Below are 24088 nucleotides of genomic sequence, written 5' to 3'. Positions count from 1 at the left end.
GGAGGTAAGTGAGTTTTTCATGCAAAATCTTATCTCTCAGACACAAGATGTATATTTGCTTATATAGTAGGCAGTCAAGAAGTCCAACAGGGGAATGCAGAGTTGGAATCAAATTTCTCGAGTAAATTTGTGTTAGTTTTAAGGGTGTGAGGCAGGTGGGATTTTGAATTTGACTAGTTCAAATTAGTTCCTTGAAAACTTAGAACTTGGATTTGGTTATCACTGACAGTGTCTCTCAGGCTATTTCTTTCTTATGGAGAACAGAAAGAGGAGCTGACTGCCTAGGCTGTTGGGTGCTGAGCTTAGGCTGTTGGGTTTGCAATGTCACAGCCTTGCTGTCTCACCCCATGCCTGCCATTCTCCTTCTCTGCACTGCAGTCCCTCACCCAAAACCAAATGACACTGCTCAGCATCACTGGGTTTGCTCTGCAGCTAAATACACTGGGAAATGTGCTTCTCAGCTCAGCTACTGCAGGCAGCCCTGGGCATTGTGCTCTAGGGGATCATGCCCTTAGCAGGGTTGGACCAGGTGATCTCCAGAGGTCCCTTCCAACCTCAACCATTCTGTGATTCTCTGGAGAGTCCTCACCCACTTGGAAAATCACTTGTGAGTCAGTTGTGCTGCCCCAGAATCATACCTAGGTGGAAATGCAGCTGAAATGTCACGCTTCACAGATCCTGATCCAAATCTAGGTTTACGCTTACACTGCTTTTCCATATGTAGAAATACAGCACACGTGTGGGAGACAAAGGAACCCAGCTCTCCGGTGGTCAGAAGCAACGCATTGCTATTGCCCGAGCTCTTGTACGGCAGCCCCAAATCCTGCTGCTAGATGAGGCTACCTCTGCTCTGGATACAGAAAGCGAAAAGGTACCTTGGCTTTGCAAATGGGAACTGGGATTGCAATGGCTGGTCGTGCATTGACTGGGATGTCTTCACCCACACATTAAAACCCCAAATGGGAAATAGAAGGTTTTTATGAAAATAAGTATTTGCATTTCTTCTTTATTTTCATAAGAAGCCAAAATGTTCCTTATGGAGTAACAGAGGCTTTTTGGCTGGCTGTAACGAGCCTCCTTTGGGAAGTGACGCAGAGGCTGTGGCCCTGCAGTTGGAGGACTTCCAGGATGCCAAGTAATAGAGGGCCTCAGGGCAGGGCAGCAGAAGCTCCCCCCACACAGCCTGCCCTGCCTTTCCACTTTTAGCAGGATATCAGCTGCATTTCAAGCACAGACCAATTGCACAAAGAACATAAGCATGGAACTATGATACAAGGCAGGTTGCAGGGAAAAACTGAAAAGAAACCTGAAAACGTGTCACTTCTAATGTGTATTATCAACCTCCAGCAAAAATATTTAAGTTTCTAATATAAAAATATACGGTCTGTGTCCTGCCCCCCACCCTACATGTACAAACAGTGGGACTGAACAGTCAACAGGTATAAGCTTTTCACTGCAGGGTAATTTCAAATTTGGAAGCTCAGAAGTTGTCCCAGCCTTTGGTATACTGTCTTGCGTTTGCTTGTTCATTGTGCAGATTGTCCAGGAAGCGCTGGATAAAGCCAGGGAAGGTCGCACCTGCATCGTGATAGCTCACCGCCTGTCCACCATCCAGAATGCTGACAAGATTGCCGTGATCCAGAACGGCAAGGTCGTAGAGCAAGGGACTCATCAGCAGCTCCTGGCTGAAAAAGGCATCTACTATTCTCTGGTCAACGTTCAAAGTAGGCCATGTGTTGTATGATAAAGGGCAGCAGCTCTTGCTGAGTGTAGCTGTATGGCTGGTTCAATACTTTGAGCCTTTTACGGGTACTTCAGTACTTCTGGTTTTGGTAAAATTCTGTAAATAGCTTCCTTAAATCCCACAACTATTAAAACAAATGTACCTCCGTTATTTAAGAACCTAATGCTCTTTGAATATTCTGCCACCAGCACAAAAATTTATAGCTACTCAAATTTAAAACTATGTGGCCATTACAAAAAAGCCCGACTGCCTTCCCAAACTGCACAGCAAAGGCCTCAGGGTGCAGATTCTGTCTCAGGGCGCAGAGAGGAGCACCGCTGCAGCACCCAGCTCTGTGCAGAGCTGGGGGGCATGCAGTGAATGGAAGCGTGTACAAAAGCAGGGAGAGGGTTTCATAGAATCATAGAAATCAGTCTGCTGACCTAGAATCACAGAATCATTAAGGTTGGAAAAGACCACCTAGATCATCTAGCCCAACCATCCCCTACCACCGCTATCACCCACTAAACCATGTCCCCAGGCACCACGTCCAACCTCTTCTTGAGCACCCCCAGGGACGGTGACTCCACCACCTCCCTGGGCAACCCGTCCCAATGCCTGACTGCTCTTTCTGAGCAGAAATGTCTCCTCATTTCCCACCTGACCCTCCCCTGGCACAACTTGAAGCCATTCCCTCTAGTCTTATCACTAGTTACCTGTGAGAAGAGGTTCAAACCCTTCAGTTTTCAGGGCAGGAGCACTGAACTGGGCATTGTTTTTGTGGGGAGGGAAAAGCGCAGCGTCTGGCCCAGTGGCAGGAGGCTTTTAAATATGTGTTAGTGAAAAAGGGATGAGAAAATGATTCTGTTCAGATTTCAGGTGCTGTCTTTACAGGGTCGTTGCAACTACATATTCTAACATTGCATTCTTTCTAAACCTCAAGCAAGTGACAACTATGGCAGTGAGATATATGACAACAGGTGACCAAAAACTTTTCAGAAAAGGAGACTAAAAAGAATAGCTCTTCATCATGCAAAAACCATGTTGGCACTCACAGGCCTAAGGTAGCAATGTATTCCTTAACAGAGATGTGTCCCAAAGTGCTGTACCAGGTATGATTGTTTCTGAACAAACGCACATACAAACCACAGCAGTGGAAAAAGGAAGCCTGTTGAGACTGGCAGCTGACTCTGACCCATCAGTGCTGGAACTTGGCTCCTGTTCCCAGCTCACCAGTGTAGTAATGGGTGCAGGCACTTTCTGCAGGCTCCTGCTTTGAACAGTGCCTGGTCAATGACAGCGAGACTGCACAGCTTAACCAGCTTGAGCTGAACTTAGGGTCCCTACTCCACTGTGCTCCTTCCCCATTGATATGTTTTCCCAAATCAACACATACTTGAAAAAACAAACAAATAAACAAGTGCTTAAACACTTGTTTATAAACACTTCAGGGACCAGGTAGGACTAAAGCACAGAGCATAAACTTAGTAGGGAAATCTTCAAATCAAGATGCTTTACTCCTTACAACAAACAAATAAAAATGGAGACTGTTCTTGCTACTGTGGAAAAAAAATATGCTACAGAGTTCCTAGAGGGCAAGGGGACTGTTTCAGTACTAGCTGAGGATTAGTTATTGCAGTAAAACAACTTATCTTTGATCTCTCCCAAAACTCCAAAAACTGGAGAAGAAAGCAAACAGCAGGTACTTTAGAACTTCAATTTCACGTTCAGCATCTGTTCCCCAAAGATCATCTTTTTCACAAAGTCAACACCGATCAAGTATCAACTTAAAAATAAATCAACTTAAAAAAAAATTGATTTTTGGAAGAATTTTATTTAAAGAGAGGAAAATACAAAGCTGCTCAAAGACAGGAATCAAAAGTCTTAAAATCCTGAGAGTCTCATCAAACTGCATTCAGTGCTTACTGTTACTGGGTATTACTAGTATAAAGCAGCAGAGAAATTCACAGCTCACTAGAAGACGTAAACTCTGAGAAATTTGGAATTAATATACTACTTTCTTGAAGGCTTTTTCAAAATACTTCATATTGCAGTGCTCTTATATTATAAATGAAGCATGAACATCCCCATACACGAATACAACCTTTATTTGATCTAATCCAGGTAGTAAAAGTGAAAGATACCTTACAAAACAGTACAGCCTGATGAAGGCAGCCCTTCTATTTCATAAACCACTATGAATAGGCAGCACGGTCACTAAAGAGGAGAGTGTGGTTACTTTGAAGTACACAGGTAAGTGCTCCACGGGCATAAACAGTATCATTAGACTACAAAGTATTCTATGTGTTACTACTAAGATCATAAATACAAATCTCCCATAAATTCTCCATTTCCAACACCATGTCTCCCAAGTACGTTTGCATTGTTGAGGCATATTTTAATATTGCATAGTTTGACACGGATCAAGTACTACTACTTGCATTGCTGTTGCAAATGGCTACATTACTTTTAAATGGGTACTGGTACCACAGTAAATCCCATGAACACAGGTAGATTTCACACAGATCATTACAAGTCTTAGCTTGAATACAACAGTTCTCTTGAGCAGTGTTTCATTTACAAGTTCTGCATATAACCTGCCAACTCTTTCATATCATTATCAACCTTATAACTGAGTTGTGATTGTTAACTGCAGTATGTCCTGAAAACACTGGAATACAGTTCTGCACAGCACTTCTGCGTTGGTCTCTAGGCATGATTTCCAGGAAGAACAGTTAACAACAATCCTGGCAATATAGAAAACAATGAAGTTATCACTCTTAATTATCATGGTCTAAAATAAGTCATATGAATTGGCCTCAAAAATCAAATTATCCACAAGCTCTGAAGCAAAAATTAGCAAATAAACACACCATCTCAACATACAGAAAATTTAAGGATTCAAACCCCCATAGCCTACAGTAAAAGTGACAATGTTTACAGATCTTGAAACTAGGTATTCTGATTTAAATACCCATTTCTACATACACTCTGACATAACTTTTCTGCCTACGTTTGAAAACGCAGAGAAGGAATAAACTAGTTTCTGTGAATTGTAAAGTACTTTTTGTCTATTTAACTAATCTTTATCTATTTATGTTAACAGAGCTACAGGGGAAAGTATAATTGTTTTGTATTCTTAAACTGAATCCAATCTACAGTGAAGTCTTTATTTAGCATTAGAAACTAGTCATCAAACTACACCTGAATCACAAAATAGCAGGTTATCTCAGCACACTATAATCAAAGTAATTTATTTGATTTGGTGAACAAGGGGTAATTTTTGTCCTTAAGACTAAGGAGCTGAAGCTAGATCTTTCCAAATTCTACCATTTTATGAGAAGTGAAGCCAAATACTTTAGCTTCTTCTTTGTTGAATCAAGAGGTGTGTGCATCACTGTCAAAAAATGATGGACAGTGTGTTCAGCTGTGCTCCATCTGGTCTGTCAGTCAATAACTACTTTTTAAAAACACCTTTGCATGTGTTACATTTAATGATCTCTAAGGAGAAAGCTTATTTTAAATCTTATTTTAAAGGTTAACTTCTGTTGTTCCCCCTTTCACCTTCCCAACTCTTTCCTTTCTGCTCAGTGTCAGCATCTCGGTGCTCATGTCACCTCCACCATCTGTCCTTCCTCCCACACATGCTTTCCCAGAACGTTAATGCCTCTATTCTTCTTTACCTCACTTCAACCTTTTCTGACATGTTCAACCATGTTTCCTCTTCTCCTTCCTTCCCTTCCTCTACTTGTTAGCTATCTTTCCTTTTGTGATACAGAGAAAGAATGAAGGCCCAAATTGAAATGACATCCTCACCGGTCATCTCGGATTGCATAGAAAAAGCCATAGCCATGGTCTACCATAGGGAGTGCACATCCACTGAATCTGGTGTAGCCAGTCAGGCTAGTTGAAAGAATGAAATTCCCACCTCCTCCACTGTAAAACACCACAAAACAAAAACAGCATTTTTAAAGTTAATTTCAAAGTCAATTTAACAAAAAAAAAAAAAAAGTTATTTTGTCCTAGAGTTGAGAAAATCATCAGGCCTGAGGTCAATGTAACAACCTCTGTCTTCAGTTCCCAAGGGACTTTGTTACCACTTCCCCGCAGGACAAGCCCCTGGTTACCTGGCTGTGAAGGCAGGATCCACATAAAGCTCTGGCACTGGGAGCCCTTGCTCCTGGGCTATGAGCAGGAGACCCAGGAGATGACGGTCAAATCCTGTCAAAGAAACGCACAAACTGCATCATTAACAGCAGCATTCCCTGCTTTTTCTTTTCTGGATAGCTGAAGCTCAAATAGCAGCCAAGGGACAAAAATTGACGCAGTCTAGCAAAAAATAAAAATAAAAAATTCAAACTGTGGCACACAAAACTGCTTCCCAAATATTTGGTAATGCTTGGGTATATTTTGGTAATGATATTTGGGAAGAGGCCTTCAACACCTCCAGCTCGCAACACTGAACGCAAATGCAAATAAGCTAAGTAATACAAACCCAGCACGTACCCTGCAGAAAACAAAACCCAAGAAAACTTCTGTTTCAGCAAGGAAGAAGAGTTCGATACACTGAAATTGGCCCACTGGCAGAAAAAATTAATTGACATTTAAAGTGGACAAGTCTTTAGGGTGCAAGGAAGGGTACAAGGAGTTGGTTTCAGTTCCTCTTCCCAAAATTACTTACATATAAAATGTTGAGGGGGAGTTTTATTGAGAACAAGAAGACAGAAGATACATTAGCACACAGAAATGTTCCCTTTCCACCCACAAGGAAAGAAATAACTTTGGATCCAAGAGTACCTCTTCCATTCTCACATTCTTTCCTCAGCTTATTGTGCTTTGCAAACGCTGCATGCATCAGCTGTAGGCGTTCGTAACTCTGTTTAAAGTAAGGGGAAACAGGTTAAAAAAACAACATACACAAGTAACACATTACAAAGCACTGATCAGCAAGTTTTTCCCTTTCACAACTTCTAGCAATTTTAGATAGAAGAAAATGTAGGAATTGAAAGGTACATTAGAACCTTGTGACTCACCCATATTCTTAAACTTCTCAAACTCTTTCTCCCAAATCCAAATTCCTTTTTCATGAGAACTTGCTCATTTGTTCCCTGTATCTGTGTTCTGTTATCCAGGTCACTTTTGCACTGACTAACATGCTAAGCCTCATGCTCTTTTCCAAACAAGCTGAAAGAGTGCAAAGTAGCCACTGTCAACTAGAGCAATCAAAACCAAAAATCTTCTACCACTTACTTAGAAAGCCAACGAGCTTTTAGCAGGTTTGGCTGCATTTATATGAGCATCATTTTCCAAGACAAGAAAAAAGAAAAAAAGAAAAAAAACTGTGAAGAGAAAGCAGAAAAAAAAAAAAGTGCATCCTGCCTCTTTACTCTAATTAAAACACACACATCCTGGCTTGTACTTAGGTCCTGCTAGCTCTTTAACTACTCAAGGAGCACCTTCTGTCTTTGTACTCAGTACGTGAGAGGCTGCAGCATGGAATGTGACCCACTGCCAGTAGCCACTCTATTTGGATAAAACCCAAGCTGCTAAGCTCACAAGGGGAAGAAGAAAATGTAACTCAAATGGATTTTCTTCCAAAGTGCCCAACTTCGGGTATTTTCAAGTACCTTAAGAGTAGCCTTCTAAGCATGTTTATTTCAATGCCATTGAGCAGGTTAAATGCTGTTAAAGCCCCCTAAGAGATTATCATAAAAAAACAGCACTGGGAAGACATTTGGAGATGATGACAAAAAGAAAGAGGAGAAGGCTACTGTTAGTGCTGGAAGTAACAAACCTCTCTGTGTATTATCCATAAACGCCTGATACTTGGTTAGAAGCTAACTGAATAGCAGGGAAGTAACAGGAGCCCATACTTGCAATAGGAAAGCAGATGTAAATAACAGCACAAAAGCTAAGTTTTAAAGCTGCAGCATATGCCACAAGAAGATAGCGAAGACCAGGAAAATCCACTCTCCAGGACTAATCATCCATCACACATACTTCCTGGCAGCTATACTCCTGTGTGTTTCTCAGAGCCATTAACAATATGTAACCCCTGAACTTCCTTAGAGATGTGTAGCCCTGTGTTCCAAATCTTCTCCTTCCTTCATTTCTCAGGCTGAGCAATGTGCAGTGAGGACAACAGAAGGAGCTTTTGTACAGCTTTCACTTGGCAAGAAAGGCATGAAATCCCTCGCCAGCCATGCACTAAAGGGCAGTTGCTGGAAAAGGAAAGGTCACCGGCTAAGCTATTCAGAGGCAAACTCTGGAATACATCCCTGTTGCCACTAGGACACAAGCAGATTTCAACCTCACTCTTGGACTCAATGATTAGATTAACATCTCCCTCTTTCACTTTAAAATTAAAACAACAGAACCACTCCATGGCAGAACACATCGGTTCTGAGCCAGTTACTTTCTCAGGCATGAAAATCAGTGTGAATGTAACTCAAGACAGACTTGAAAACCAAGTGTAAATAGAAAAAAAAAAAAAAAACGAAAAAAAAATAGAAAAAAAATCAAACCAAACCCACGCATGACGGCTCACCTCAGTCACAGCAACTGCAGCAAGACCTCAAGCAACCCAACACTTGCAATTTGTCTTACTGGAAAGAAGCCAACTCCCATTAATGAGACGGTAGGAAAGTGAATTTTAAGTAGTTCAAATGACACGCCTTCTAAATGCATTATGATTAAAAGTAGGATTTCTGTATTTACACTGGCAGAAGGATCCAGCATGGACTTGCACCACTCCACTGCTTCCATAGTGCACGGTCTCATGGTCTCTGTGCGGCCGTGATAGAAGCGCCTGGTCATTGCAGTCTCATAACAGCAGCCCGGGCTGAGAAGAAAAATGAGGGAAGAATATCTCATCAGCTTAATGAAACTATGCTCTCTCCAAGAAAAAAAAAAAACATTCTGCAAAGTATCCTACATATCCAGCCCAGTTACAGCCATCAGCAAGCCCCTAATTTGCGTTTGTGTGCATGTGTATCTGAGAAGGAGCCACAAAGGAGCTCTGCAAGCTGTTACGAGACAGACGACTGAAAAAGCGCCAATGCTGTAATCACTTCTTGAAAGGCTGGGTTGTCATGGCTATTTTCTGCTGATTAAAGATGTACTGTACTAGTTTAACAAAGCTGAATTTATGCAGTGTTCAGTTTCACTATATATTTCCATCAAAGAAACCATCTAACACCACACAAAAGCTCAAAAATTTAGAGACACACCTGACATACGCAGTGTTTTCCAACGCTCAATGTTTATAAGGGAAAGGCTCAAATCCTTATCTCTTGCATACTGACACTCATCTAGCTTTTCTCTGGAGTTTCCCCAGCTCTACCATATTCTACCATTTATACAATTGAAATGCAACATAATAGTGTGTTTAAAACAGACTCAACAAGCTATTTTAGTCAGACAATTTATTCCAATGTTTAGCAAACCAAGATCTAGCCTGTCTGATAGGACAAGCACCTCCAGTGACTAAACATCATAGTCGCATGATGAAACCCTCTTTTTTTCTGAAGCAAGCAATACTTGCTGGGTCAGTAATGATTCATCCAAGCCATAATCATGGCTAGCTAGCAAAGAGAAATTTGGGATCACCAGTACCAGGAAGAATGGTGTCTTTTACCAAGAATCCAAAACAAAATGACATGCACAAAACTGCTGAGCCAAGCTTCTGGAGGGTCCGTGTCTCTATTACTACCACCCAAACTTCCACATCTAACAGTGCTGAAGGAAACAGACACTGAACTTTGAGAGTCCTTTTACAGGTTTGGAAGGCTAACGATTTTACTGATGGCTGTCAAGCTGCTACAGATAAAGATTTCTTCTCCATCTGAGCAACTGTTTGGCATTAAGGAATCCTGACCCACTGCAAGTTTCAAATTTGCCCTGTTATTTACTTTGTATAGTCCAAACTCATGTTTTCATGGACTTTTGTCTGCCCTCCGTTCCATAATATGTATGCACACAATCCCTGTGGGGGGAACAAGACAATTCTTCCAAAGCTAAGAGCAGAAGCCCCTTGAATTTCAGTGGTGCAAAACAAGGCCTTATTTGATCTTCAAAGCAAACAAAACAAAGCAAAACCTTGCTTCTTCATTCTTTTATCCCTATAGCAAGTTATACATGGGCACTGCAAGGCCACTGCGTTACACCTCCAGATCCACACCTTTATTCAATGCTCTGTTTTTCATTCATCATCTGGGTAATGAGCTTTTCTTACCGTCCGTGACATTTGTAATAAGCCAGCTGAAGGGCAAGCTGCACAAACGTATCAGGATGAAGTTTCTTCTTCCTAATCAATGCTTTGCCAAAGGATGTGAAGGCATAACTCACTATCTCCAGTTGAGATACCTGTTGATCCACAGGAGGGGAAAAAAAAAGTCATTTCAAATATTACAACTTGGTCCACTTCAAATGAAACATATTCAACACAAAACAAACGTGGTACAAATTCAACCATGGTTTTAAATCCCCTGATTCATCAATTCATTACACATTTACCCCTGTTCTCTGGCACAAAGAACAGCTAAAACCACACAAACACAATGAAAAAAATCAATGACAATTAGGAGAAGCAGAAAGAAATTTCACCTTTTCGTAATATATTTCTTTAGTACGTCCAATTTCATTAATAACCTTTTGGTCCACTGTGAATACAAGTTCCTCTGGCCAAGGAAGATCCCTCACTTTATCTGATCCCTGGGAGAAGGCAGACAGAAAAAAAAAAAAAAAAAGAGAGAGAGAGAGAGAAAACAGAAAATGTTACACGTTAAAAAAAAAAAATGACACTAACTAATACATTTGAAAGATTAAAGTATACATACCTTCCATTTTCCCTCATTCTCAATAATCTTGCGATCGGTATACACTAACATGGTAATTAAAGCCATGGCATCAAAAGGAGAATGCTGGAATCATACAGGACAAGATATTGCATTACTTGCATGACTGCAAGAGGATCAAATTGTTTTTTTTTTTCCCCTACCCCACTTACTTTCCCCACAGACTAACAACTTTACAACAGAGGGTTTAGCTTGTTTTTCTAGTTCTTCTGCAATACTTATACAACTAACGTAAGTCCACCTGCTGTTTTGATTGCTCTGCATCTAGATAGGCACAGCATAGCACAGCGGGAGAGAAGCAGACTGCAGGCAGGTTGTAGACCTTTCTGGCCACTTAAGAACTGTCATTTAAGAATTAAAACAATCTGAGTTTAACACACTTGTTCAACATAAAGAATTCATTTTCAGCCTTCTCATGCAATTTACTTCTGAAACTAATGAGGGAGTGTTAAAGACAGAAATAAGATTAGGATTTCAGAGCTCATATTCTTAAATCAGGTATGGTGTAACATGTAAAAGCAGCGTAACACTGTAAAAGCAGACTGCTTTTGGAAACTTGCCAGACAAGCTGCCTGGAAAACCAGGCTAAACTAAAAAGGAACATGTTAAACATTTAAAATTCCAAAAGGGAAAACTTACTAAGTGAATACTTGAAAGGTTTATAAGGGCAATTTTTTTTTTCAACTTACATCACAGAATGCACTGCTGGTTCCATTGGAAAAGAAAATGCAATTGTAGGATTTATCTCCCCAGCGCACAGTTGGATCACCTACTACTCCCAGCCTCGTAACCTAAAGCAAAAATTATACACTGTGGGTTTTCAGAAATACGAAGTACGCTGCCAGTCTCTGTCAGCCGAAACAAACTGTTTTCATGAAACTAAAGATGAAACAATTAAAAGTGGTAACAAGTTGATGACTATATTTCTAAGGACCCTGAAGCATGGAGAGCGAAACGACTACAAAGGTCTATTTCCTCTATTCTCACTTACAGTGTCCTAACAATTCAAACTATTTAATTATTCCTGTGGATCAACAAGAAACATTATCTGCACGTTGATCTGCTTCGTTCTCTCAGTTATGAAGAAGCAAGGTGCTACTTTACCACAGAAAAAACACGCACATATGCAGAAAAAAATTATACAAATAAAAGCAGATAAGAACTACCAAAAATCTTTAGCTACCTCAGTGTAGTTCTCAGGAGTTGCATGGGGACTAGAATCATCCAGGCAGATGGTGAACACACTTTTCTGAATCTTTTCAAGATGAGCTAGGTTCTTTGGATCAAGACCAATTAAATATTCACGTATCTAGAAAGCAGGAAATGGCAGAGCTAAGTGAAATGAAGTATTTCCAGTGGTCACATTTGTGTTTTTTTTAATGAGGAAAAAACTGTCGAAAGATTCCAACCTCTGCCCATTTTGTCCTTTCATTGCTTGTCAAGGCTGCCACTCCTGGTCCAGCTGGTTCACTATGGCATCTTTTCTGGATATATGTAAGTTGCCTATAAGAAGATTTCAAAAAACTAAAGTTAACAAGGAACATACAAAGATGTATGAAAAGCATCCTTTTTATCTTTTTATCTTCTCTTTTTTTCTGTCAAGGTGTAACTTTTGTTCTACATTCACAAGCTAATATGAATTTTAAGAAGAGTCTGAAGGAGCTGATTTGTTTGAAGGGCAGCTGAAAATCTTTGTTTTCAGTCACTAATGGACAACACCAATTGCAGTTATCAGCACAGTACAGACTTACATATAAACTACCATGACCCTAAAGTGCTAATCATGCACTTAAATCAATTTAAAACTGGATTTAAGTCTTCAACAGGGAAGATCAAACTTTCCTGAGCAGCAAGTCAGCAATACTGCAGCTCTGCACCTTTTATAGCAGCTAATGAGACACAATGGAAAAACTTCCACTCAAGACAAAAACTGAAATTTACAGAACAGTAACTGCAGTGCATCCTAAATGGAGAGACTCAGCTACACAAGAATACTTCTTCCTATTGGTTCCTTGCACTGCCCCTTTGAAAAGCTATTAACAGAGATCTACTTTGCCAACAAAAAGCTTTAGGGTTTTTGTCCCTATTCTAGTTGTTCACTTCTTTGTTGCTTGCTTGATCTAACTTGTACAACTACGTAAGTCAGAAATACAGATGTTGAATCCTAAAGTACCAAACTTTAAAAAAAAAAAAGTGATTTGTGAGATTCTCTATTTTTTGCCTTGCCTAAGGAAATGGGTTACCCATCTTTTGCCAATTTTAATTGGAAATTATTATTTTTTTTAAAAAAAAAAGCCTTCTGCTGTGCTCTATAACCAGCATATGCACAAATGCCATAAATTCTTCCTAGATCATAGAATCACTTAAGTTGGAGAAGACCTCAATGAAATGTACAATCCCTCTCTAGCAAGTAGATGTATATAGATCCAAAATTGATCAGAATGGACTTATGCTGAAACTACCTCTGTATGTGACGTTAGAGCTGAGAGAGCAGAAAAGCTTGTGGACGGAACTACTGTCAGTTTGAAAAGCTGTCACTTCTGCATGCTACTGGGAGAGAGGAGATGCAGCATAGAAAAGCTTGAAACAATGAAACTTACTATTTAAAGAACCAAATTATTTCTCTCTGTTCCTTTGCAGCAGTTCAGGAGTATGAAAAGAACCACAAACGTGGTCAGCTATCCCTGGTCTTGCACAAAGACAAGAAATGTAAATGAAATGCTACTGCACTGCACTGTAACTAGCAAAAAATCAACGTATACCAAGATTTTTGACTGCTGCACTCACCAACAGGAATTCCAGCCCCCCTACTCTTTTCAAAATTAACCACAGATGGATTAGGTTTGAAATGTTATCAAAAGGAAAGCAGTCCTTTAACCTTGATAATGACGAGGTAGCACTAGGATAATTATCAGTGCAAATTGGTCCTGAAAGGAATGATTACTTACAGTCCTGATAATTCCGCATCAAAAAACATGACACATACATGGTGTTTCCTACTGAAACACCTTCATTCAGCCCTTTTGCATGATGTTGAAGGGTGTACTACAAAAGAACAAGATTATGACTCATGGTAAGAAGATGCCATCTACTAATCACCAGAATCTGAATGTTCACAGCTGCAGGAAAAGTTGTAGTCTCTCTCACCCCTAGCTGGTTGGAGTGAGAAGGACAGAAAAAGAACTATCTTTGGTATGCAGCTCAAATAAGGTAGCTCATTTGAAACAAGGTAGCGTGAAAACCTGGAAATCTCTGGAGGAGTCAGCATATTTCCTTCATGTATGGCATCAAATGTAAACACTCGGCCTCGACACTGGACCATTAAGTGGGACGGGCATTCACCTTCAGTCGCTGAAACAAAGCAAAGCACAAAATGTGAAAATCCAGCACCAGCGATAAAGTCAGTGACAGATAAAGGAAAACTATTCAGCAAGTCCTACAGCCCCATTTTTCTTCAAAATGAGCTAGACTTCATACAGTTAAAAAGGGGAACACATTAAAAAGAATAATTTTCCAAGACCAACTGCATGATCTTACTGCAGTGTTGAAGTTTTAAAAGGCCTCAGAGAAAATCTGTACAAGTACATAACTTGTATACCTACACCATGATTAATGACTTCAAGTCATTGTCGTTACCTAGTAGTAAACGTCATTTATTTGTGTACCCTGTAGGCAGGAACACCCTCTGCCAAAACAAGAGTAATTACTGACATTTGTTTTGTTTAAAAAAAAGGTGGGGGGTGCAAAGAGGAGGGGCAGGAAACAGAATGCAGTAAGCAAGTTGCTGAGACACTTTCCATTTGATTTGGAAATGAACTGAGTCCCTCACTTCTCAGGGTGTTTATTTGACAAGTTTCAGATACACATCTCAAGAACAGAGATGCGCACGGAAGTGAGTTAGACCTGGTCAGCACATGCAAATCTGTAAAAATGGCACCAACACACAAATTTGGACACTAGACGGAAAAACAGGTGGTACTGGCCCACACTAGCTCAAGTACGTTTGCACAGCACTGTCGTATCTTATCCGTCTACCTGGCATTAATACTAAAAAAAAGTTGGAAAAGTTTGTGATAAAACCAGATGATAAATCCCAGAAAACATGGCTACATTTTTTTGAAACTGAGCCACTGTGCTACAGCTCTCATAGTACAAAACTCTGCCCAAGGACAAAGAAATGTATGTTTCTTTATCCACAATTATTTAACTCAACACAAGCCCACAACAGCCTTTATCTTAACAACTAGATTTTTATGCAGCTATCCTTATGGCTCTACTTTCTAAATTAAGATCTAACATAACCAAAATAAGAAGGGATGACAACAAATTAGGGCATTTTATGGAGCATCCTCCTAAACTTAGCTGTCTAAAGCAAGAGGCAGAATTAAGTTTGGAAGTTAAGATACCTACAATTCTGTGTCTGATCTCCGATTGCAGCTGGGGGAGATCTACTCAATACTTACTGAAATCTAGTGAGCTCTTCATCTGTTCTCAGTAAGGTGTCTGCTGCAGGCTGAACCAAACAGCTCTCCAGGCTCCACTGATCAAGGTCTTTTGGCTTCATCTTAGTCTGGTCTTTGACTCCAAGCTGACATTACCTGTCAAATTTTAGGTGTCCTACTCTGCAATCTGAATCTTACTGCAAGTGTTTAGACTATGTCAGTCCCCTCTGTAGCCAACGGAGAAAAACAGATCCCTCTCCAGATAGGGATTCCTTCTGTCTTATATACCTGCATATCTGGATGATCCAAATCCTTCCCTAGAGGTATTCATATTCCATGAATCACACACACAACTAATTGAACTAAGTGTTTCACCTGGAGACAGACAGCCTACATGGAAATGGATTTCACATGTCGTGTATGACATTAAAAATAACATAAGCAAGATTATTTAAAGATCTTACAACATTTTCAGGTAAAAAAGGGATGTGGATGACTTGCGTATCCACAAGATCACAGCTTTGTTTATTAAGTGTGATCATACCACTGAATTTCCACCATTTGGACTTGGTATTTAAATTGATTCTTCAATTGCAACCCTAAGATAACCCTCATGAAATGCACCTTCAGCTTTGTGTTTTTCTCTTCACCTTCTATGGCATGGAGATTTCCTTATATAATTTCTGTGGGGCAAGGCTATACATCTTTCCTCTTGAACTCTTGAGTCTTTCAGGAATTCACATCTCACACTATTAACTAGAGCAACACTCCTGAACACCTCCAGAGGCATCCAAATGTGTGTGTGGGAAAGGGGTGTTACGTTTTCAGTTAGCTGGCTGCTAACACCACAATATACATTAGATGAGGACATATAAAAACATTACACTTTTACTTCAGCTCTTGACCAAGCACTCCAGAAAGCTGTTAGGAACTTAAGAGAATGGCTTCAAGAATCTCTACAGAGTATTTTCAAGACTGAAAATAAAAGAAGTTGACTAAGCCAGGAGGCAGCAGTGACATAAAATATGTAAGAATTATCCCAACAGAATGTACAGGAGCACACTCCAGAAAAACATTCAGGAGAAAAAGACACAATTACAAGCAATGCTGCAATTCTGTCCAAATAATACATGTAATACACCCACATTTATAATGCATGGAATTTGTCTTTTTAAATTCTTAATGCTAGCACTAAAATTCTTAGAGGCATCAGGCTGGTAACACACAATTTGTAGCAGAGCCTTCTTTTAACCTTATTCAGGAAGGACTAAACATCGTACCAAAAAAGTCATTAGTAGATTGGATTTCTTATTTGCTTCTTTATGTAAGCACTCAACACCCAGTATCTGATTTAGTTTTTGAAGAAGCAAGTAATTGATGGTTAAAATGACTGCTCCACTAGCCTCCAACACAAAAACATTTGCTTGTATTAACCCACAATCCGTATTTGTTTACCAGTCTTAAAATAGTTGAAGACTGAGTCTCTGGTAATTCCAGGAACCTTGCAAGTGTTGAAGAGCATTCGAAATTGGTTCATGTCCAGAACATCATCCCTAGATCTCTCTATAGGCACCTTCTCTCTGCAATAAACAAATATACCAAAATTAAGCATGAGAGGTGATAATTATGGAAGTAAGTCAAGGTAAGACAAGCCCATCTTCTACTGCACAGACTTTGTGCCAATGAACATAAACATATTTTCTCTACTAAGGTACGCATAGATCAGTAAGAAGACATAATTGATTCTAAATATTGTCTTACTCTCGTAACAGCTCCCAGAATTTCAGGGTGTGCCATGTATTGATGCACGCTCTCTCTATCTGAGTGCCTTCTTTGGATGGCCAGAAGTGTTCAATAAAGGGAGCAGGGCCTCCCATATTGCAATGGATTTGCGTTGCTATGCGAAGATCAAGATAAGCCACATTCAGCCACCAGTCCTCCAGCTGAAAATGAAAAATGTTCAGCATCAGAATAACTTTCAGACATTAGTTCTCTAATAATCACTGCCTGATCCGCATGGGTTTTGTTCGTTTTGTTTTTCAGTATTTTGAATAGTAGTTCCTGTATAATAGAAGGCAGGAGAGTGGTTCAAAAGCTAATTGTTGAGGGTAATGCTACATCTAGCTCTTCTCTTATAGCTCTTCTCAGGCTATTAAACTGTAAAATTACGTAGAACTATGAAAAGTTCTTCCCTGATATTCACCATCTTAAACTCTTGCACGTGCCAGCTGTGGCTGCTGTATCAGCCATTACACCATGAAGAAGGGAAGGAAAGAGGATTTGTGTGAGTGAGGATCTGCCATGGACAGTTCACAACGCAGTTTTCTGTCACCTGAAAATCCCCACTCTGGCACGTGTCACGTTAAGACTTACAAAGTTCTCATGAATGGCCCCCACTGAATCCCTTCCTCTTCAAGAAAGAGAGGGACCAAACTCTAAGTCACCTCCCTCCCCTCCATGGCAGGGTAAAGCAGGTAACAGAAGAAGAGACTGACAGAAAGACAGCATTCAAAAGCTGGTAACTTCGTATATTAGTTTGGGAACTCTCTTAGCTGCCCAACTGAAAAAAATCACACGTATACAAGCAAGTGTGCTCATATCCATAGGTTAAGTGGCAGACACTAAGAAGAAAAAAAAAACAACAAAAAAACCACAGCTAAGTGCCTCTCAAAACCATATGCTGAGCAACCAGCTTATCACTCGTTCTCTGGAGAGGTGCTGATATCTTCTCTCCTAGCAAAGCAGCAGCAGTAACATGCACACACAACAGAGGAATAAGTTGAATTATGATTTCTTACATATCTAAATACATACCCAATTCCTTCTTGTTTTAGCTCTTTCCACTAATTTCTGATGCAACTCTTTGCCAATCCCATTTTCAAACTTTTTCACTATATCCTCGGTTCTTTGATATTCTTCTTCATTTAGAAATGGCTTCACTGTAAAAAAGGAAATGTTTTTAAAGACAACTGTGCGCTGAGATTTATTCCAAGATAAAAGTGTCCACAAGGGAGTGGATGAAAGTACACAAAAGTTATTAAAAAAAAATAAATAGATATATATTTTCAGGGAAAAACACCTTTTAAAAGCTGTAATTAAATCAGTGTGTTCTAATAAAGACATAAGTACATACTTTTAAACAAATACAATGTCAGATTTCAACAATTGCTGAAAGCCTGAAATATGTAACAGGTAAATTAATCCAGTCTATTTTAAACTGTAACTGGAAATACCATGGAGCCCCCCGTCTCCATCAGCTGCCAGAGAACTCAACGAATAACTAAGTTTATAGGAACTTTGTAACTTAATACATTGAGCCACACATGCCTGTCACCTTACTGCACCAACTCTAAGATACTTGCCGTTATTTTCATGCCCATCCATGGCTTATAAGCCCTGTATTCATCAAATCTCAACTGTCCCTACGTTCTCCCTACTGATGTCAGTTAACACTGTCCAATTTTTATATTTTAAAATACTTCTGGATTTTTCTCGGATCACACACCACACAGTCCAAAGTTCTCCGTAAACATTTGCAGAACTCATTATTTTCATCAAAAAGCCTCCTTCAAACCTTTTCACCGTGTCATTTATGGTTATTAGCTGCCATACTCACTGCTGACGTGGGTTTGTATAGGGGTATATCTCATTATTTGTTTATACTAATGCTGTGTACAATGGATTTTTCTGTTATCTTTACACTTAGACTGGCAAGTCACTGGCAAAAAGAACTGGGTGGGGGGTCTGCTCATTCAAGGCTGACACAATGAAGTCTGACTTGTATTTGAGGTTGCTGGACAGGGTCAGATATTTTCTTGTCTGTCTTGCTACTGCTAACCCTGTGACCTACTTAAAAATGTTAAGAAATGAGGAAGGATACACGATTACTAAAAATTAAAGAAGTATCTGTATCATCTCTAATCTAGCTTCAGGGAGAAACAACGGCCCCAAATACTTGTCTACCCTCATGGAATTAAAATCGTACTTCCTCACAACTACGTCTTGCTGGAATTACAACTGCTTGCCTTCAACCACTTTTTTCTTCTCCGCAGAACTGTGGAGCTGAAGCTGGAAAGGACCTTGGGAGAACATCTAGTCCAATACCTATACAGGGTGTTTCTGAGGAGGGACCCCGAACAAAGGGGACCCCTAGGCACTTACGCTCTTACACTCCACATTCCCAACCCGTCACCTGGCAGCCCAGACCAACAGTAACATTAGGGCAGGAGGTCGGTCTGCTTTGGATGGGTTCCTTCTGTCACATCTAGGTGAGCTGCTTTCTCCCATCTTCGCATCTAGAAGCTGCCAGTGGGCGCAGAGGCTGTCAGTGTAGTCTTTATCTTGCAGTTTGAGCCAGCTCCGTGGCCTTCCTTCCCTGAAACTGGGTAGAAGTTCAACAGCCTGCAGCCTTAGGCTTCAGCAGCCGTAGCTACTTGTACTAGGCACGCTGTGTACAAGACTCCTACATACAAGCAGCGTGCCAAATTGCACAAGTCTCCTCATCATAAAAGGGTATCAGGTTGGCCAAGCCTGATTTCTCCCCTTCATAAATCCATGCTGGCTACTCCCAGTCGCCTCCCTGTCCTTCGAATGATTGGGAATGGTTGCCAGGATTGTTTGCTCCACCACCTTCCCAGGGACTGAGGTGAGGGTGAAGGGGTCCGCAGTCCCCCAGACCCTCCTTCTCAGAGACAATGGTAGTGCTTGCTTATTTCCAGTCCTTGGGAACACCCTCCAGTCACAAAGATCCTTCAAAGATTATCAGACATGGCCTCTCAGAGACAAAGGCCAACTCCCTCACACTCACGGGCACCTCATCAAGTCCCTCGGAGTTATTCACATCCAGTTTCTTTACGTGTTCCCTCTGCTAACCCTCTTCCACCGAGGCTAGGTGTTCCTCGCTCCTTTTCAAAATAATTTCATTTTTATCCTAATAACGAAAGAAATTCCAGTATTTTGCATTACCTATCTAAAGGAGAAAACCTAAGATCCATTTTCAGATACATCCTGGGCTCCTTGCACTACTCCACAAGAGTATTATAATACAAGCCAGTGTTTTTCACATTTCTCTGGATAAACACGGAAAGCACAGGTGCTATTTGAGGGGTGACCAAGATGGCTAGGGGGCTGGAGGACATGACAATGAGAAGAGGCTGAAAATTGATTTTTTTTTCAGTTTAAGAAGAGAATACAAAAGGAAGGTCTTGGTATATTCTGTAATAACTGAATGGAAATGTGTAGCAAAGTTGAAGCACAGCTCCTCACAGATGCACAGGAATAGGAAAAGAGAGAACTGGAATCACGCTGCAATACAGGTAATTTCTGACAAGAAAAACATGAGGGTTTTTTTTGTTGTTGTAATTGACAGTGGGGTTATTTTTATTTTTATTTTTTTAAATTGTTCCTCCTCCCTCTCCTTTATTTGTGAGGGCGATCAAACACCAGCACAGATTACCCAGAGAGGCTGGGGAATCTCCAGCCCTGCAGGTATTCAAAACACAGCTCAGCAAGGCCTGACCAACCTGCTGCAAGTGGACCACCTCTCAGCAGGGATACGGTCTAGGTTAACCCTTCCAACCTGTATGATTCTATGACTACATGGCCTCTTCCTATTTAAAAAGAACTTGATCAGATGTAGAAACAGCACTAGAAGGAAGTACACCTCAGTTCCTTTCTCAATAGGCTTCAGGGAAATATCTGTCTTGTCACTTTCCCAAGACCCATACACCTTGTCCTCGTTTCTGCCTAGATCACCTCTGTCCAGGAGCAAGAAGCATCTCATGAATGCCAGCTTCAGTTGCATAGTTAAGGAACTTCACCAGAAAGCCATACCTTCGGGTTTTCATACTCTCAAGTCAAACCAAAGCTTGGGGTGAGCTGAAAGGGTAAATAAAGTGGTTACCCAACTTCTCTGCTCAAGTCTTACCTTCAAAACAAACTTAGTCATTCTGAATCCAAAGCAGAGGCAGCTAGTGTAAAGCCCTAAATAAGCCACCTGAGATCTACACTGTCCAGCTTTTCCAGTTGACTGGCTTTAAACAGACAAGTGTGCCTTACCAGCAGGCACCCTGACTCATGGTAAGCACTTGGGGTCCTCCTGCAAGCAACAGAGGACAAGAGTTTCCAAAGAATGGTTCAGAGCACCTGTAAAGGGTCATTTGGAGGTTCCAAATCCTACTTCAGAAGCACTTCCCCTCCTTCACTCACCTTCACAGTCTCAACAAACGAAAAGTTTAAGCAACGAGATCCATCCCAGCTACTGCCTAGAACTGTGCACTGCAGACTCTGCAAATACTGGACTAAAGATCAATGACAACCAAAATTATGGAATGGCTTATGTACAAGGAACAGCAAGTAGGAAATAACTTCTGGTTATCACATCTCTCCTCAGCTGGATTTTTTTTTCATGCTGTTTATGAAAACACAGATCAGAAGCAGAAAAGGAAGAGTTCACTGTCATGTATCATCACTCCAGGAGAGAGTTATTTATTAACTTAGAAAGCCAGCTGGACTTACAAAACTAAGCTCTGAAGGGCAATTCTGTTACTGCATGTTCACTACTATTACAGCACAAATTAAGTTAATCCGCATGGAGCAACATGCATGGAGCTAAGACAGGGGAGGGTCAGGCTAGATACTTGGAAAAGGTTTTTCACTGAGAGGGTGGTCAGGTACTGGGACAGGCTCCCCAGGGCAGTGGTCATGGCACTAAGCCTGCTGGATTTCAAGAAGTTTAGCCCCTCTGTCCTTTGGACAACACTCTCAGATATATGGTCTGATTTTTCAGTGGCCCTTTGGGGACCCAAGAGTTGGACTCAATGATCCTTATGGGGCCCTTCCAACTCGGGATATTCTGTGATTCTGTGCATTACAATAAAGTAAAAGAATTTCGTTGAGACACACGTGCACCCCTCTGAAAACACTTCCTTCCCCTCCCTGCTCCAAAACCACCATTTCAACATCCTCCATCAAATAGTGATGACATGACAAACAACAAAGAAAACCTATCACTATTGCAACGTGACATGGGACCATTTCCAATACACACAGGGTGAAAGGGAACTCGGTGAATTTCAGGATTTGTCTTTTGGGAAAGGGAAATCACAGCGTAACATATTTCTGCTAAGGACAGAACTTCGGGTTTTATTCTGTTGCCATTCCTGTATTACAGGTAGGAGGACGGTAAGACACAAAGCAGACATTCGAGAGAAAAGCTCAATGTCTCCGAGCTCTGAAACGGGTTAAAGAAGCACAGGAAAGAAACCTCAAGATACTGGGTAATGTATCTTTGTCCTCCCTGACGTATCAAAGTCTGGTATGATAACAAAGAGCTCACCAGACAGCCCTGCTTAGGGTCCTTTAGCCTAGCCCTACACAGAGCTAGGCACATTTGCACTTTTGTTTTCAAAACTTCCCTTAAAAGATTGTCTTTAGACAGCTCACGTTTCAAGGAAGAAACCTCTCCAAGGTAAACTACCAAAAAATGCCTACCTCTGGCTTCTCCTACTGCTGTATAATTAATAATGTTAACGAGAAAAGACGAAAAAAAAAAAGTAAAAGAAGTTCGAAATCACTTTTTTTCACAAAGGTCCTGGGTAAACACAGTCGTGGACAAGCAAAGTAGTCATTATGCAAAAGACACTTTCAGAGCGAGGAATGCCTTTTATTAGGCCAACTGATACAGCTAAAAAAGATAAAATAAAAAGAAGAAAGAAAGCCCTCCGGGGGGAAAAACAAACCAAAGAAATCAACCTTCCCATATATCTGATTTCCTTTCATGCTCAGAAAAGACAAGCGGTGTAAGGCACTGAGCTTTACTCAGCTTGCTCGGGGCACTTAGCTTCCTGTTCTGAAACTGAAAGGAAGAACTTTTGTGCTAATTTAGCGCTGCTGTTAAATCAGTGCCAGCCCTTACCTGACTCGAGGTATTTGCTCAAAGACTCGTCCAGCGGAGGCAGCGGCAGCGGGGGCAGCGAGCTCTGGTACTGAAATGTCCGCTCCTCGGCCGACTCCTGCACTTGCTTCTCCATGTCGCAGGCCTGCAGCACAACGCCAGGGCTCTCGGTGAAGCTGAAGGCAGAGGATTTATTTCCCTACCCCGCTCCCTCTCCCCAAATCCCTCCCGCAGGGAGGCATCACGGCAGCAGGACGACAGAGAGGAGGGTTTTTGGGTTAACCTCCCCACACCAGGCCGTGCCCGGCCGGACTCGCTGCCACCGGCGGCCCCCCCCGGCTGCCAGCCGGGCTGGGCAGCGCTCACCTCGCCCCGCACGTCCCTGTCCTGTCGCTGTCGCTGTCCCTGTCGCTGTCCCTGTCGCCGACTCAGCGCTCAGGCAGCCTTACCTTTGCCCCACTTCCCAGCGGGCCCGGGAGGCGGAGCGGGGCGGGACGGGGTGGGACGGGACGGGGCGGCCGGCGAGGTCGGGGCGGAGGCGGAGGGGAGGGAGAAGGGAAGGGAAGGGAAGGGAAGGGAAGGGAAGGGAAGGGAAGGGAAGGGAAGGGAAGGGAAGGGAAGGGAAGGGAAGGGAAGGGAAGGGAAGGGAAGGGAAGGGAAGGGAAGGAGGGAGGGAGGGAGGGAGGGAGGGAGGGAGGGAGGTGAAGGGCTGGGGGCCTGCAGAAGGGCTGGAGTTAAAGGACAAAGGGGGAAAGTGCTGCTGCTGGGCTGGGGGGGGGTCCGGGTGCCTTGTCTGCGTGCCTCAGGGCACCCGCTGAGGGGCCTTTCCCAGCTGGAGCCCCCCCCCCCGCGAGCCCCTTGCTTTGGGGTTTTTGCTGGGGAGCAGACACGGGTGTTTTGTGGCACACAGGGTGTAGCAGGGCCATGGGGTTGCCTGCAGGCTGTTAGCAGGGCGTGTGGCTGGGAGGCATGTGGGGTAGCTCAGGTAGGGGAGCGGCCCCACCGAGGGAGTGGAGGTGAACGCAAGGGTGAGAGCGGGGTTTGGAGCAGTCCTTGCTTCTGGAGCGAGTGCTTGGCCACACGGGTGCTGGGCAAGCAACACGGGCTACCCTGTCCAACTTGCCATAGTTAACCAGGTTTCTGCATTCAGAGGCTCCTGGCACGCTGGAAGGGT

General features: G+C 41.9%; 2 protein-coding genes across 4 annotated transcripts in view; one reads left to right on the top strand and one right to left on the bottom strand.

Moving 5' to 3' along the window:
- The window catches only part of LOC311431665 (ATP-dependent translocase ABCB1-like), a 43473-nt gene extending 41579 nt beyond the window's left edge, over positions 1-1894 (top strand). Inside the window, exons 27-28 of the mRNA XM_084509444.1 lie at positions 725-871; positions 1538-1894. Coding sequence (XP_084365570.1) covers positions 725-871; positions 1538-1744 — 354 coding nt within the window. The 3' untranslated portion in view covers positions 1745-1894. The remainder of the gene's footprint in view (positions 1-724; positions 872-1537) is intronic.
- Positions 1895-3537: 1643 nt separating this feature from the next.
- CROT (carnitine O-octanoyltransferase) lies at positions 3538-23405 on the bottom strand. Of its 3 annotated transcripts, none has more exons than XM_084509946.1 (17): positions 23281-23405; positions 22936-23059; positions 17835-17959; positions 16782-16963; positions 16476-16600; positions 13821-13929; positions 11988-12081; positions 11762-11887; positions 11268-11369; positions 10561-10644; positions 10328-10435; positions 9957-10087; positions 8441-8564; positions 6521-6599; positions 5851-5944; positions 5540-5659; positions 3538-4470 (listed from the first exon to the last, which is right to left on the bottom strand). In XM_084509946.1, the coding sequence occupies exons 2-17, from the start codon at positions 23048-23050 to the stop codon at positions 4350-4352; spliced, it is 1839 nt and encodes a 612-aa protein (XP_084366072.1). In that variant the 5' UTR covers positions 23051-23059; positions 23281-23405; the 3' UTR covers positions 3538-4349. The 3 variants fall into 3 exon arrangements, with proteins under 3 accessions (XP_084366072.1, XP_084366073.1, XP_084366074.1); XM_084509947.1 differs by having other exon boundaries at positions 23364-23390; XM_084509948.1 differs by having other exon boundaries at positions 22936-23090; positions 23281-23365.
- Positions 23406-24088: the final 683 nt, after the last annotated feature.

This window comes from Aythya ferina (assembly GCF_964211825.1).
Source record: "Aythya ferina genome assembly, chromosome: 2".
Classification (NCBI taxonomy): Eukaryota; Metazoa; Chordata; class Aves; order Anseriformes; family Anatidae; genus Aythya; species Aythya ferina.
This window is presented reverse-complemented; position numbering and strand designations above follow the sequence as displayed.